Source organism: Chiloscyllium plagiosum, unplaced genomic scaffold (genome assembly GCF_037043375.1).
Source record: "Chiloscyllium plagiosum isolate Xiang-an unplaced genomic scaffold, Cpla_swu_hap1 HiC_scaffold_36, whole genome shotgun sequence".
Classification (NCBI taxonomy): Eukaryota; Metazoa; Chordata; class Chondrichthyes; order Orectolobiformes; family Hemiscylliidae; genus Chiloscyllium; species Chiloscyllium plagiosum.
Window position 1 is genome coordinate 40,713,511 of NW_028270174.1, and position 15,797 is coordinate 40,729,307.

At 42.2% G+C, this 15,797-nt stretch overlaps 1 protein-coding gene across 1 annotated transcript in view; it reads right to left on the reverse strand.

The window, feature by feature from the left end:
* Positions 1 to 15,797, reverse strand: part of adad1 (adenosine deaminase domain containing 1 (testis-specific)) — a 92,985-nt gene that overhangs the window by 10,181 nt on the left and 67,007 nt on the right. The window contains exon 10 of the mRNA XM_087980101.1: positions 10,725 to 10,962. Coding sequence (XP_087836227.1) covers positions 10,725 to 10,962 — 238 coding nt within the window. The remainder of the gene's footprint in view (positions 1 to 10,724; positions 10,963 to 15,797) is intronic.

A 15,797-nucleotide genomic window follows, 5' to 3' on the forward strand; every position in this document is an offset into this window, starting at 1 on the left:
ATTTCAAAGAAAAGTAAAATGCTGTTGAACCTTTTTACCTTGAATTTATTTGGACACATGTAAGAACACCAAATTTCAAAGAGCAACAATTCATACTGCATGTGAAAAATGATGACAATTGTTTAGCAACCAATTTCTGAATGGTTGACGAATTGCCTTGGAGAAAGCACCAAGAAACACTTAGTGCCTAAGTTTCTTTTTTAAAAATGGAAAAATGGCAGGTCAATTCCGATTGCTCACTGTTTTGCCATGAGGAAAACACCACGGAATACAAAGTTCCAAGCTTTTGTTTAATTGAAAAAGATGAAATGTTTACATATTTCTCCTGATGGCAGAGATCGTCATTTATATAAATGATTTGGATGTGAACATAGGAGGATAGTTAGTAAGTTTGCAAATGACACCAAAATCAGAGGTGTAGTGGATAGTGGAGAAGGTTACTTCAGAGTACAAAGGGATCTTGATCCAATGGACCAAGGAGTGGCAAATGGAATTTAATTTAGATAAATGTGAGGTGCTGCATTTTGGAAAGGCAAATCAGAGCAGGACTTATACACCTAATGGTAAGGTCTTGGGGAGTATTGTTGAACAGAGACACCTTGGAGTGTAGGTTCATAGTTCCTTGAAAGTGGAGTCACAGTTAGATAGGATAGTGAAGAAGGCATTTATTTTGCTTTCCTTTATTGGTCGTAGCATTGAGTATAGGAGTTGGGAAGTCATGTTGCAGCTGTATGGAACATTAGTTAGACCAATATTGGAATGTTCTGTGTAATTCTGGTCTCCCTCCTATCGGGAGGAACTTAAAAGGTTCAGAAAAGATTTACAAGGATGTTGGAGGATTTGAGCCACAGAGAGAGGCTGAATAGGCTGGGGCTGTTTTCCCTGGGGCATAACAGGCTGAGGAGGTGACCTTATAGAGTTTTGTAAAATCATGAGAGGCATGGATAGGGTAAATAGACAAGGTCTTTTCCCTGGGGTGTGGGAGTCTAGAACTGGAAGGCATAGGTTTAGGGTGAGAGGAGAAAAATTTAAAAGGGACCTAAGGGGCAATGTTTTCACGCACAGGGTGGTGCATGTATGGAATGAGCTGCCAGAGGAAGTGGTGGAGGCTGGTACAATTACAACTTTTAAAAGGCATCTGGATGGGTACATGAATAGGAAGGGTTTAGAGGAATATGGCAAATGGGACTAGATTAGGTTAGGATATGTGGTCAGCATGGATGATTTGGACTGAAGGATTTGCTTCCATGCTGTATATCTCTATGACTCTATGTGTATCTTGTGAATAAATATATCTAGCTTCGAGCAAGCATAGCCTTTTGGATAAAGAACTGGCTCAAATGTAGAAGACAGAGGGTGGTGGTGAAGGGTTGCTTTTCTGACTGGAAGCGTGTGACCAGTGGTGTGCCACAAGGCATCAGTGCTGGCCCCACTGCTTTTTGTCATTTAAATAAATGCTTTGGGTGCCAATATAGGAATTAAGTTTGCAGATGACACCAAAATTGGAGGTGTAGTGGACAGTGGCTACCTCAGAGTACAATCGGATCTTGATCAGGTGGGCCAATGGACTGAGGAGTGGCAGATGGAGTTTAATTTAGATAAGGCAAATTAGAGCAGGACTTATACACTTAATGGTAAGGTCCTGGGTGTGTTGCTGAACAAAGAGACCTTGGAGTGCAGGTTCATATTTCCTTGAAAGTGGATAGATAGTGAAGAAGGTGTTTGGTATGCTTCCCTTTATTGGTCATAACTTTGAGTATAGCAGGTCATGTTGCAGCCATACAAGACATTGGTGAGGCCACTTTTGGAATACTGCATACAATTCTGGTTTGCCTACTATAGGAAGGATATTGTTAAACCAGAAAGGGTGCAGAAAAAAAATTACAAGGATGTTGCTGGGACTGGAGGGTTTGAATTATAAGGAGAGGCTGGATAGGCTGGGATTTGTTTTACTAGAGTGTAGAAGTTGAGGGGTGACTTTATAGAGGTTTATAAAATCATGAGGGGCATGGATACAGTGAATAGCTAAGATCTTTTTTCCACGTGTAGTGGAGTCCAAAACTAAAGAGCATAGGTTTAAGATCAGAGGGGGAAAATTTAAAAGGAACCCCAGGGACAACTTTTTCACACTGAGGATGGTGCATGTATAGAATGAGCTGCCAGAGGAAGTGGTAGAAGCGGATACAATTGCAATATTTAAAACATAGTTGGACAGGTACATGAATAGGAAAGAACTTGAGGGATATGGTCCAAATGTAGGTAAGCGGAACTAGTTAAGTTTGGGATACTGGTCGGCATGGACCAGTTAGACCGAAGGGTCTGTTTCCGTGCGTTGACTCTATGCTGCTGCACCAATCTACACAAGTGAAGAGTATTATAACACACTGCTTGTAAATGTAGGATAATAGGGAGATGTATTGGTTGTAATTTTTCTAAAATTCTCTAGGTCATGGAAATGCCCCACCAGATTGGAAAATAGTGAATGCAATTCCCCTATCCAAGAAAGGAGGGAGACAGAAAGCAGGAAATGATAAATCTGTTATAGGGAAAATTGTGATATTTCATGTGGTTAAAATATAAATTTAGCTGCTTTAGCTGGATGAATAAAATATGCATGCTATTTGAATGGAAAGCAGATTACTGTAGTGCAGATGGTTTTGGACAGTCTTATACATGAATCATGAAAAGTTAGTAAACAGGCAAATGGAACGTTGCTGATAGCTCTACAGAGAACCAAGTATAAAAATAGGAAAGTTTTGATATTAATGTACAGAGCCTCATACTAAAAGATGCACGAACAGTAATAGGCCTATTGGGCCCATCGAGTCAATATCACCATTCAAATAGGATCATTGCTGCTTCAAATCTGCTTTTCTGCCTTTTCACTACACTTCTAAATTCCTTTACTGATTAAGAATCTATCTCAGCTTTTAATATTCTTAGCAACCCAACCTCAACAGCTCTTTGTAGTAAATAATGCAACTCCAAAAAAAAACATCATCTCTGTACTAAATGACAACTTCTTACTCTATGTTCTCTGGTTCTGGACACTCCCCACAAGGAGAAACAACCTCTCTACATTTACCCTGTTAAGCTTCCTGAGACTTTTATATGTTTCAGGAAGTTCTCCTCTCCATGTACAGCCTTAACTGACTCAACCTCTGCTCATAAAATCCTTCCATTCCTGGAGTCAATCTCATGAACCTTATCTGGAATTCCTCCAATGTCAGCACATCTTTCCTTAGATAAGAGGAGCAAAACTGTTCACAGTATTCTAGCTGTGGTATGTGTAATGCTTTTTTATAATTTTAGTGAGGCCATATTTGAAAGGTTATGGATAGTTTGGTTCTCCTTACTCAAGGAAGGATACATTTGCATTAGAAGTTCACTCAATTGATTCCAGAAACCATCTTATGGGGAAAGGGGCACATTGGGACTGTAAGGAGCTCAGGAGAACAAAAGATGATCTTGTGAAATGGTCAAATAACTTGGCAGGATGGATGCTGGCAGGATGTTTTCCCCTCTGAACAAGAGGGTGCAAGTTTAAAGACATGGTCTCCCATTTAAGACTGCAGTCAGCAGAAATTCTTTTCTTTCAGAAGTTTGTTAGTATGTGGAATGATCTTCCCAGAAGAGTGTAAGCAACGTCATTCAACATTTTTAATGCAAAGCTTAAGGCAAGGATCAATCTATTTTTGATGAAGAAATTAAGTTGACAGCAAAGTCTGGCGATGCCACAAACAGTTCTTATATGATCACATACAGAGCAGTCTGAAAAGGGGCAAAAAACGTACTCCGTCCTTTTTATTGCTATGTTTGTAACCTGTTGGTATTATAGAGCGTACCAAAATGTTGCTAATGCATTGATCTAGAAATTGCATAAAACTGCTTAGAAAATCATCAAAATAGCTACCAATGGTATTTTCCTGTATTATCCTTCATATTATTATGAAGTTGAAGGCGTGTATTGTACCTTTAAGAGAGAGTGAAAGCAAGTAAACACCTGTCATGTCACAGTGTCCTGGAGAATTTAAAAATGTAATATTCGGCTGTGAAACAAATAGCTGACCTTAGTTGCTATGTTTTCACAACAATTCAAATTCAACCAACCAGTTTAAATTATGCCACAAGGTACAAAAACGCAATTAAATTTGAATTTTACTGTTTTGACAACATTGAATCAATGAGACGATCTGATGCATTGGGGTATAAAAACAGGCATTTTGGACAGTTAGCCAGAGAGACAAAAAACACCTACTGCCATACAGACTGCCCACAACCTTTCTCTCTGAAAGGTACCTTGTCATATGAAACAGCTTTGCAGCAGAAGACTGAAGATGACCCAGGGAAATTTGCAAAGGAGGATTGACAACACTGGCTAGTTTTGATAATTGATTTACTGTATATTTAATAGGGGCTTTATCGGATCAGTATATTGTTATAGAGTGGGAGGGGGATAACAAATTTAAGAGAAAGGAGGCTTACAGTTGTAACTAGTTGTTGTTTAATGTTCTCCTTCAGAGTTAAATAATAAAATTGTTTTTATTTCGTTAAATAGTGGAATTTGGGTAGTTCTCCATCACTCATACTTTAAAAGATTACAAGGCGCAGTGAGCTTTTCTGTGTGTTTGGATTAAGTAGCAGAAGGGTTTACCCTGCATCGTAACAATATACGTACAGGAAATGAAGTCCAGTCAGAACTTTGGTTGGAGTTTCATCTCCTTGGCAGAGATCCTGAGTCAGGAGCATTCCCAAAATAGCAATCACACTTCTTGGTTAGCAATGTCACCCAACGGTCAGTTCCATCATTTCTGAAGAAGGCCCAAAGCCAGGTGGTTAAAAGATGCACTTTCATTTCCTGCGACATTAGCCTAGTTCTGTGGAAGTTAGCATGATTATCACTTCTCCAAAACCCCTAAAATACTAACTATGTATCCACTATGGACAGAACAGCTATGTTAGAATACATGAGAATGAATAGAGGGCCACCTCTTCCAATGTTTTAAAGGATTAATGGTTGGCTGAATTGCTAAAATAACTCAAAACTCAAACACAATTGGCACTATTAAAAAAAAATTGTTCATGAAATTTAGGCATTTAGGAAATTACAAAAGACAATGGCTTCACTCACACTATTAGACAAACTTAATCGCAGGTTTATTAGAGTCATAGAGATGTACAGCACAGAAACAGACCCTTCGGTCCAACTCGTCCATGCCAACCAGACATACCAACCTAATCTAGTTCCATTTGCCAGCACTTGGCCATATCCCTATAAAGTCTTCCCATTCATATACCCATCCACATGCCTTTTAAATGTTGTAATTGTACCAGCCTCCACCACTTCCTCTGGCAGCTAATTCCAGACATGCACCACCCTCTGCATGAAAAAGTTGCCTTTTAAATTTTTCTTTCTCATCCTAAACCTATGTCCTCTAGTTCTGTTCTCCCACACCTCAGGGAAAAGACCTTGTCTATTTACCTTATCCATAGAAACATAGAACATAGAACATAGAACAATACAGCACAGAACAGGCCCTTCGGCCCACGATGTTGTGCCGAACTTCTAACCTAGATTAAGTACCCATCCATGTACCTATCCAAATGCCGCTTAAAGGTCGCCAATGATTCCGACTCTACCACTCCCACGGGCAGCGCATTCCATGCCCCCACCACTCTCTGGGTAAAGAACCCACCCCTGACATCTCCCCTATACCTTCCACCCTTCACCTTAAATTTATGTCCCCTTGTAACACTCTGTTGTACCCGGGGAAAAAGTTTCTGACTGTCTACTCTATCTATTCCTCTGATCATCTTATAAACCTCTATCAAGTCACCCCTCATCCTTCGCCGTTCCAACGAGAAAAGGCCGAGAACTCTCAACCTATCCTCGTACGACTTCCTCTCCATTCCAGGCAACATCCTGGTAAATCTTCTCTGCACCCTCTCCAAAGCTTCCACATCTTTCCTAAAGTGAGGCGACCAGAACTGCACACAGTACTCCAACTGTGGCCTAACCAAAGTCCTGTACAGCTGCAACATCACTTCACGACTCTTGAATTCAATCCCTCTGCTAATGAACGATAATACTCCATAGGCCTTCTTACAAACTCTATCCACCTGAGTGGCAACCTTCAAAGATCTATGTACATAGACCCCAAGATCCCTCTGTTCCTCCACCTGACTAAGAACCCTACCATTAACCCTGTATTCCGCATTCTTATTTATTCTTCCAAAATGGACAACCTCACACTTGGCAGGGTTGAACTCCATCTGCCACTCCTCAGCCCAGCTCTGCATCATATCTAAGTCCCTCTGCAGCCGACAACAGCCCTCCTCACTGTCCACAACTCCACCTATCTTCGTATCATCTGCAAATTTACTGACCCACCCTTCGACTCCCTCATCTAAGTCATTAATAAAAATTACAAACAGCAGAGGACCCAGAACTGATCCCTGCGGAACTCCACTTGTAACTGGGCTCCAGGCTGAATATTTACCATCTACCACCACTCTCTGCCTTCGACCGGTTAGCCAGTTTTCTATCCAATTGGCCAAATTTCCCTCTATCCCATGCCTCCTGACTTTCCGCATAAGCCTACCATGGGGAACCTTATCAAATGCCTTACTAAAATCCATGTACACTACATCCACTGCTCTTCCCTCATCCACATGCTTGGTCACCTCCTCGAAGAATTCAATAAGACTTGTAAGGCAAGACCTACCCTTCACAAATCCGTGCTGGCTGTCCCTAATCAAGCAGTGTCTTTCCAGATACACATAAATCCTATCCCTCAGTACCCTTTCCATTACTTTGCCTACCACAGAAGTAAGACTAACAGGCCTGTAATTCCCGGGGTTATCCCTATTCCCTTTTTTGAACAGGGGCACAACATTCGCTACTCTCCAGTCCCCTGGTACCACCCCCGTTGCCAGTGAAGACGAGAAGATCATTGCCAACGGTACTGCAATTTCCTCTCTTGCTTCCCACATAATCCTAGGATATATCCCGTCAGGCCCGGGGGACTTGTCTATGCTCAAGTTGTTCAAAATGTCCAACACATCTTCCTTCCTAACAGGTATCTCTTCTAGCTTACCAGTCCATTTCACACTCTCCTCTTCTACAATACGGTCCCTCTCGTTCGTAAATACTGAAGAGAAGTACTTGTTCAAGACCTCTCCTATCTCTTCCGACTCAATACACAGTCTCCCACTACTGTCCTTGATCGGCCCTACCCTCGTTCTCGTCATTCTCAGGTTTCTCACATACGCATAAAATGCCTTGGGGTTATCCTTGATCCTATCCGCCAACGATTTTTCATGCCCTCTCTTAGCTCTCCTAATCCCTTTCTTCAGGTCCCTTCTGGCTATCCTGTATCCCTCCACTGCTCTGTCTGAATCCTGTTTCCTCAACCTTATGTAAGCCTCCTTCTTCCTCTTTACCAGACATTCAACCTCTCTCGTCAACCAAGGCTCCCTCACACGACCATTTCTTTCCTGCCTGATAGGTACATACATATCATGGACACGTCGTATCTGCTCTTTGAAAAAGTTCCACATTTCCACCACATCCTTCCCTGACAGCCTAAGCTCCCAACGTATGCTCCTCAAATCCTGCCTTACAGCATCGTAATTTCCCTTCCCCCAATTATAAAATCTACCTTGTTGTGTGCACCTATCTCTCTCCATAACCAAGGTGAAAGTCACAGAATTGTGGTCACCATCACCAAAATGTTCACCCACTAACAAGCCCACCACTTGTCCCGGTTCATTACCGAGTACCAAATCCAATATGGCCTCCCCTCTGGTTGGACAATCTACATACTGCGTTAGAAAAGCTTCCTGGGCACACTGCACAAACACCGCCCCATCCAATCTACTTGATCTAAAGAGCTTCCAATCAATATTTGGGAAGTTGAAGTCGCCCATGACTACGACCCTGTGGCTTCTGCACCTTTCCAAAATCTGTTTCCCAATCTGTTTCTCCACATCTCTGCTGCTATTGGGGGGCCTATAGTAAACACCCAACAAGGTGACTGCACCTTTCCTATTTCTGACTTCAGCCCATACTACCTCCAGAGGCAGATCCCCCTCAAACTTCCTTTCTGCAGCCGTTATACCATTTCTAATTAGCAATGCCACCCCCCCTCCTTTTTTCCCACCCTCCCTAATCTTACTGAAACACCTGTAACCAGGAACCTCCAACAGCCATTCCTGTCCCACATCTATCGACGTTTCCGTGATGGCCACAACATCGTAGTCCCAGGTACCGATCCACGCCTTAAGTTCACCCACCTTATTTCTGATACTCCTTGCGTTGAAGTATACGCACTTGAGCCCGTCTCTGTGTCCGCAAGTAGTCCCTGTCAGTGCTACCTTCTCCACAGCCTCCCTACAGTCTTGGGCATCCTGACAAACAGCTAACCTACTTGCTGGACTACAAGTCCGGATCCCATCCCCCTGCCAAATTAGTTTAAACCCCCCCGAAGAGTGCTAGCAAACCTACCCCCGAGGATATTGGTGCCCTTCTGGTTCAGGTGCAACCCGTCTTGTTTGTACAGGTCCCACCTTCCCCAGAATGCAGTCCAATTGTCCAAATATCTGAAGCCCTCCCTCCTACACCAGCCTTGCAGCCACGTGTTCAACTGCACTCTCTCCCTATTCTTTGCCTCACTGTCACGTGGCACCGGCAACAACCCAGAGATAACGACTCTGTCTGTCCTAGCTTTTAGCTTCCAGCCTAACTCCTTGAGCTCTTGAATGACCTCCCCACCTCTCTTCCTACCTATGTCGTTGGTGCCAATGTGCACCACGACTTCTGGCTGCACACCCTCCCCCTTAAGGATTCTGAAGACACGGTCTGAGACGTCTCGGACCCTAGCACCGGGAGGCAACAAACCATCCGTGAGTCTCGCCCATGTCCACAGAACCGCCTGTCCGTCCCTCTAACTAGAGAGTCCCCTATAACTAGCGCTCTCCTCCTCTCCCCCTTTCCCTTCTGAGTCTCAGAGCCACAGACCCCTTCACTGCAGCTTACACCTGCAACGCTGTCCCCCCCAACAGTTTCCAAAGCTGTATATTTATTTTTTAGGGGAACGACCACAGGGGAACCCTGCACTGCCTGCTTCTTCCCCTTCCCACCTCTAACTGTTACCCAGCTACCTCGGTTCTCCGGCGTAACTATGTCCCTGTAGCTTCTATCAATCACCCTCTCAGCCTCTCGAATAATCCTCAGTTCATCCAACTCCAGTTCCAGTTCCCTAACTCGTTCGGTGAGGATCAGGATCTGACTGCATTTCCTGCAGACGAAGTCGGCAGGAGTATCGGTGGTCACCCCTACCTCAAACATCCTGCAGGAGGAACATTCCACCGCCTGCGCTGCCATGACTGTACACTTTCTCCAAAAACAAGAACACTGAGTCAATATCCATGCCCCACATGATTTTATTAACCTTTATAAAGTCACCCATCAGCTTCTGATGCTCCAGGAAAACGGCCCAGCCTATTCAGTCTCTCCTTATAGCCCAAATTCTCCAACCCTAGCAACATCCTTGTAAATCTTTTTTGCACTCTTTTAAATTTTACAACATTGTTCCTACTGGATGGAGGCCAGAACTGCACACAATAATTCAAAAGTGGCTTAGCTAATGTCCTGTACAGTCCAACTCCTATACTCAATGCTCTGACCAATAAAGGAAAGCATACCAAACGCCTTCTTCACTATCCTAGCTATCTGCGACTCTACTTTCAAGGTACTATGAACCTGCACTCCAAAGTCTCTTTGTTCAGTCACACTCCCCAGGACCTTACCATTAAGTGTATAACTCCTGCTCTGATTTGCTTTCCAAAATGCAGCACCTCACATTTATCTAAATTAAACTCCATCTGCTACTCCTCAGTCCATTGGCCCATCTGATCAAGGTCCCATTGTACTGAGGTTACCTTCTTTGCTGTCCACCTCCAATTTTGGTGTAACTTGCAAACTTATGAACCGTACCTCCTATGTTCAGATCTAAAAGATTTATATAAATGACAAAAAACAGTGGACCCAGCACCAATCCTTGTGGCACACCACTTGTCCCAGGCTTCCAGTCTGAAAGACAACCCTCCATCACCACCCACTGTCTTCTATGTTCGAGCCAGTTCTGTATCCAAATAGCTAGCTCTCCCTGTATTCCATGAGATCTAACCTTGCTAACCAGCTTTAAATGTAACTGGAATAATTCACACTTTGTATCTGTAAAAGTCCTCCAAGGGCTATTCCTACTACAAGAAGAGATGATTTTGATGCTGTTTCAAATATAACTAAAACAAAATCTTACAACCCAAATGGTGTTACTCGAAGTTTGTAAAGCTTATAGCACCAGTAGGTACAGAAAAGAGTAGCCTTGATCAAAACCAATTTCAACACCTTAAGTTTTTAAAGGATGTGTGGTACCAGGATGCAGTGATTCAGTTAATGAGAAATTGGAATTTAAGAAATTGAAGGGTACAGAAATGCATTCATCATAAATGATAGTTTATAACCACCCTTAATTCATGCTGCCAACGAATGGGAAAGAAGTAATTGTACAAGAAACATATCCAGTATGATAGTATAACATATATGGTATTACATGTTTTAGGCAAAAAATAGCAAGCAGTACTACTTTTATTACACTATTAGATAATCTATGCTGAAATTAAAAGTTACTCAAATAACATAGCTTGTAACAGCTTTTTACCTTTCAGCGATTCTTCCAGTTGTACCATTCACCACTTCTACCAAAGAATCTGCCTGAGACCAGTTCAGACTGAGGGTTTTATGAACAGAATTTGTTAGACAGGGAAAGGCAGTTTCTGTAAGACATATTTGCGGTTTGCTGACAATGTAGAAATTTGGGAGCTTTGAAGTCAGTGAGTCATCTACACGCTGTTTAATTGCAACCTCTACTCCACGTGTATCTGTGCAGTTGGTGTCACCTGGAGGACCAAATCAAAGATGATGTTATAAGCATTTGAACTGATTGGTTTCATTCTTAATTTAGTTTTACAAGGAGGAAGTTAGAGGCATGATGCACAATACAGATAAGAGTTGACACAAATTGAAGGGCAAATAGTAAGAAAGACTTTTAACAGTGTGAAACATATAGAAATTGCTAGAAAAACTCAGCAAGTCTGGCAACACCAGTGGAGAGAAATTAGAGTTAACGTATCATGTCCAGTGATCTTTCTTCTGAATCCTTTTCCCATTTGTGGAGAGAGAAAAAACATTACATTTAAACAATAAAAATTCAAGTAGTTATGTTTCTAAAGTTTATTAAGTAGCAGAGGATCTTCTAATAAACATTTTACTTTGCAAGCAATTTAATCACCACAACCAGCTTTATGGATAGAAGACTACAAACCTAACCATTTCAAAGCTTTTGCCTCAAGTATCCTATATTTTCTTAAGTAATTTTCATTTAAAATTGAAAAAGATAATTTGCACTTACATAACACTTACCTAAACATGATTAAAAGCTGAAGAGGTCAAAAGTGGCCTGGGAGTTCAGAGGACTTTGGGGCTAACTATCATTGTCTATAGGTTCAGAATCATGAATAGAAATTAAAATTGGGTGAGGCATCAAATTAACTTTGTCAACTGATTGGCTAGTTGAGCATTGCTAGTTAGGGAGACTCTGTCTAAACAATTAGCAGATTAAAAAATAACAGAACTATCCCCCAATTCTACGTTAATTAAAAATTAATACTAAGATTATGGACTAAAGCCTGATATATAGTGTTAGGTAATACCCTCAATCTCACTGAAAATAGTGGCTAAATGGTCTGCTCAAGTTCCTTCATTCTCGCAGTCACTGTTTGCTGCTGATACTCAAGGGCTTTAAAGTTGTTATAAATCAGGATGCCAATATTAAGTAAAACAGATTAACCCCACTGCCTTTAACATTGTTCCTTGGAATGCTCTCTTAGAATGATAGAGGTCTACAGCACGGAAACAGTTCCTATGGCCCAACTTGCCCATGCCACCCAGTCTTCACAATTTAAACGAGTCCCATTTGCCTGTGTTTGGTCCATATCCCTCCAAAACTTTCCCATCCATGTACCTATCTAAATGTTTCTTAAGTGATAAAATTGTATTCATTTCCACCATTAACTCTGGCAGCCCAATCCAGACACACACCTTCCTGTGTGAAAAAAACTGTCCCTCTGGACTCTTTTGTATCTCTCCCTTTAAACCTATGCCCTCGTTTTAGATTGCCCTACCATAGGGGGAAACTGTCAGCTATCTACCTTATCTATGCCTCTCATGATTTTATATACCTCGATAAGGTCACCCGTCAGCCTTCTGTGCTCCTGTAAAAAACAAACAGCGTATCCGCTCTCCTATTAGCCCAAACCTTCCAGTTCAGGTAGCATCCTAGTAAATCTTTTCTGCACTCTTTCTAGCTTAATAATATCCTTTCTGTAGGGTATCTAGAACTGTACGCAGTACTCTAAAATCCCTAGTACCTGATCAGATGTACCCTAGAACTCTGTGGGAAGCTAGGGAAGTGATTGCCTGGCCTCTTATTAAGATATTTGTATCATCGATAGTCGCAGTTGAGGTGCCAGAACACTGGAGATTGGATCACGTGGTCCCTTATTTAAGAAAGGTGATAAGGACAAGCCAGGGAAATATAGATTAGTGAGCCTGACATTGGTGGTGGGCACGTTGTTGGAGGGAATCCTGAGGGACAGGATGTACATGTATTTGGAAAGTCAAGGACTGATTAGGGATAGTCAACATGGCTTTATGTGTGGGAAATCATGTCTCACAAACTTAATTGAGTTTTTTGAAGAAGTAACAAAGAGGATTGATGAGGGCAGAGCGGCAAGTGGGATGTATATGGACTTCAATAAGGTGTCCAACACGGTTGCCCATGGGAGACTAGTGCGCAAGGTTAGTTCTCGTGGAATACAGGGAGAATTCACCATTTGGATACTGAACTGACCGTAGGCTGGTGGTGGAGGGTGGTTTTTCAGACTGGAGGCTGTGACCAGTGGAGTGCCACAAGGATCATTGCTGGGTCCACTTCTTTTCATCATTTATATAAATGATTTGGATGTGAGTATAAGAGGTATAGTTAGTAAGCTTGCAGATGACATTAACATTGGAGGTGTAGTGGACAGGGAAGAAGGTTACCTCAGATTACAACAGGATCTGGACCAGATGGATCAATGGGCTGAGAAGTGGCAGATGGAGTTTAATTCAGATAAATGGGAGTTGCCGCATTTTGGGAAAGCAAATCTTAGCAGGACTTACATACACTTAATGGTAAGGTCCTGGGAGTGTTGCTGAACAAAGAGACCTTGGAGTACAGGTTCATAGCTCCTTGAAAGTGGAGTCGCAGGTAGATAGAATAGTGAAGAAGACGTTTGATATGCTTTCCTTTATTGGTCAGAGTTTTGAGTACAGGATTTGGGAGGTCATGTTCCAACTGTACAGGACATTGGTTAGGAATTGTGTGTAATTCTGGTCACCTTCCTATCGGAAAGATGTTGTGAAACTTGAAAGGGTTCAGAAAAGATTTACAAGGATGTTGCCAGGGTTGGAAGATTTGAGCTATAAGGAGAGGTTGAATAGGCTAGGGCTGTTTTCCCTGGAGCGTCGGAGGCTGAGGGGTAACCTTAGAGGTTTATAAAATCATGAGGGGTATGGATAGGATTAGTAGACAGTCTTTTCCCTGGGGTGGAGGAGTCCAGAACTAGAGGGCATAGGTTTAGGGTGAGAAGGGAAAAATATAAAAGAGACCTTAGGGGCAACCTTTTCACTCAGATAGTGATACACGTATGGAATGAGCTGCCAGAGGAAGTGGTGGAGGCTAGTACAATTGCAACATTTAAAAGGCATCTGGATGGGTATATGAATAGGAAGGGTTTGGAGGGATATGGGCCAGGTACTGGCAGGTGGAACTAGATTGGGTTGGGAAATCTTGTCAGCATGGACGAGTTGGACCGAAGGGTCTGTTTCAATGTTGTACATCTTGATGACTCTCTATGACTCTAAATGTGGCCTCACCAACATCTTGTACACCTGCAATAAGACGTCCCAACTCCTATACTCAATGCTCTGACCAATGAAAGCTAGCATGCTGAAAGCCTTCTTCACCACTCTTATTCCTCATCAATACTTTTTCTCATGGTCACAGCTAGAACAGCTCAAATTGAACCCTACAGGCCGAATTTCTTTTTCAGGAATTTTGTGGAAAGTTTCTTTCTGTAATGTCTAGTGGATCATCTTATGAAATTTTCTAGTTCTCACTCCATTCTGTATGCAACATGACTCTATGGTTCCGTGCACTGATGATCTACCAATCAACACTGGTAGAGCTACTTGCCAGGTTTTTCACTGTCTAGGCCATATTTAAATCCCAGCCATGCACCAGCTTAAATGCTGCAAGTCAGGAATTGTTCTTTACCATACACACAATGGGAAGAATTACCATAGAGATGGCAGAAAGAAGTAAATTGGCACTCACTTTGTTAAGAGGGATCTGGATGTTTTGGTGGATGGTGTAGTGGAAAGGAGGGGCTTTTCCCCCAGGACTGCTAGAGGAAACAATGGCATCAGATCCTGCCAGCCAGGTCTGAAGTAGCTATCTAGGTCAGTGCAGTGTCCACTGTCTGGAGATCATAAGGCATTGATTGGAGCTGAAGTAGCCCATTTGGCCTTTCAAGACAGATATGGGCCAAAAACAGGGAAATGGGACTAGTTTAGTTTGGGAAATGTGGCTGGATGAGCAAATTGGACAGAAGGGTCTTCTTCCATGCTATATGACTTTATGACTAAATCTGTTTTGTTATTCAATGAGATCATTGCTAAGAAAGAGGGCAATAGATGATTATTTAGATAGATCTAGTGTGCAGTAATACAGGGAAAAGGTAGAAGGTTGGTACTATGTGATAGAACTTTTGCAGACACAACGGGCTGAATAGCTGTGGGAGAAGGGGAATCATTTTGACTGTGGAAGCCATTTTCCCTGCTTAGAGGAGACATGCTAAATTGCTGAAGCTATACACAGGAATTGGCTGTGACAGCCATTTCCCTGACTGGTGGAAACATATTCGTTAAATGACCCGCTAATTGGATTCTCTCACTGACAATGCTGCTGTACCTCCGCACCCACTGCCAAGTTCCCCAAGGGGTCTCTGTTCATGGGAACTCCAGCTAAAACAATGCCCCTGCAGACAAGATGTCACCAAACTATTTAATATTAATAGGCACTGACTACTATGGACAGGATGGTATTCGATCAGTTTCAATTGTTCAACTAATAAATGTTCTTAGACAAGTAATACTGTCAGCCTATTGAACCATTGTTCAAATAACACGTTTGTTTAGTTCATGATATGGTGGGAAGAGGTCAAACATGTCAATTTCATAAGGTCTGCATACATCGTTTATTGGAAACGAGACAATAGCTGTCTTCTGCACCATAATAATTGTGGTTCTATGATAATCCTCACCACCTTCTGTGTCAAAAACTTTCCCCTCTGGACTCTTCTGTATCTATCCTCTTAAATCTATGCCCTCTAGTTTTAGATTCCCCTGCCATACGGGGAAGCTTTCAGCTATCTATGATGTGGAGGTGCCAGTGTTGGACTGGGGTGAACAAAGTTAAAAGCCACACATCAGGTTATAGTCCAACAGGTTTATTTGAAAGTATTAGCTTTTAGACCGCTGCTCCTTCATCAGGTAACTAGTGGAAGGAGCAGCGCTCTGAAAGCTAGTACTTCCAAATAAACCTGTTGGATTATAACCTGGTATTGTGTGA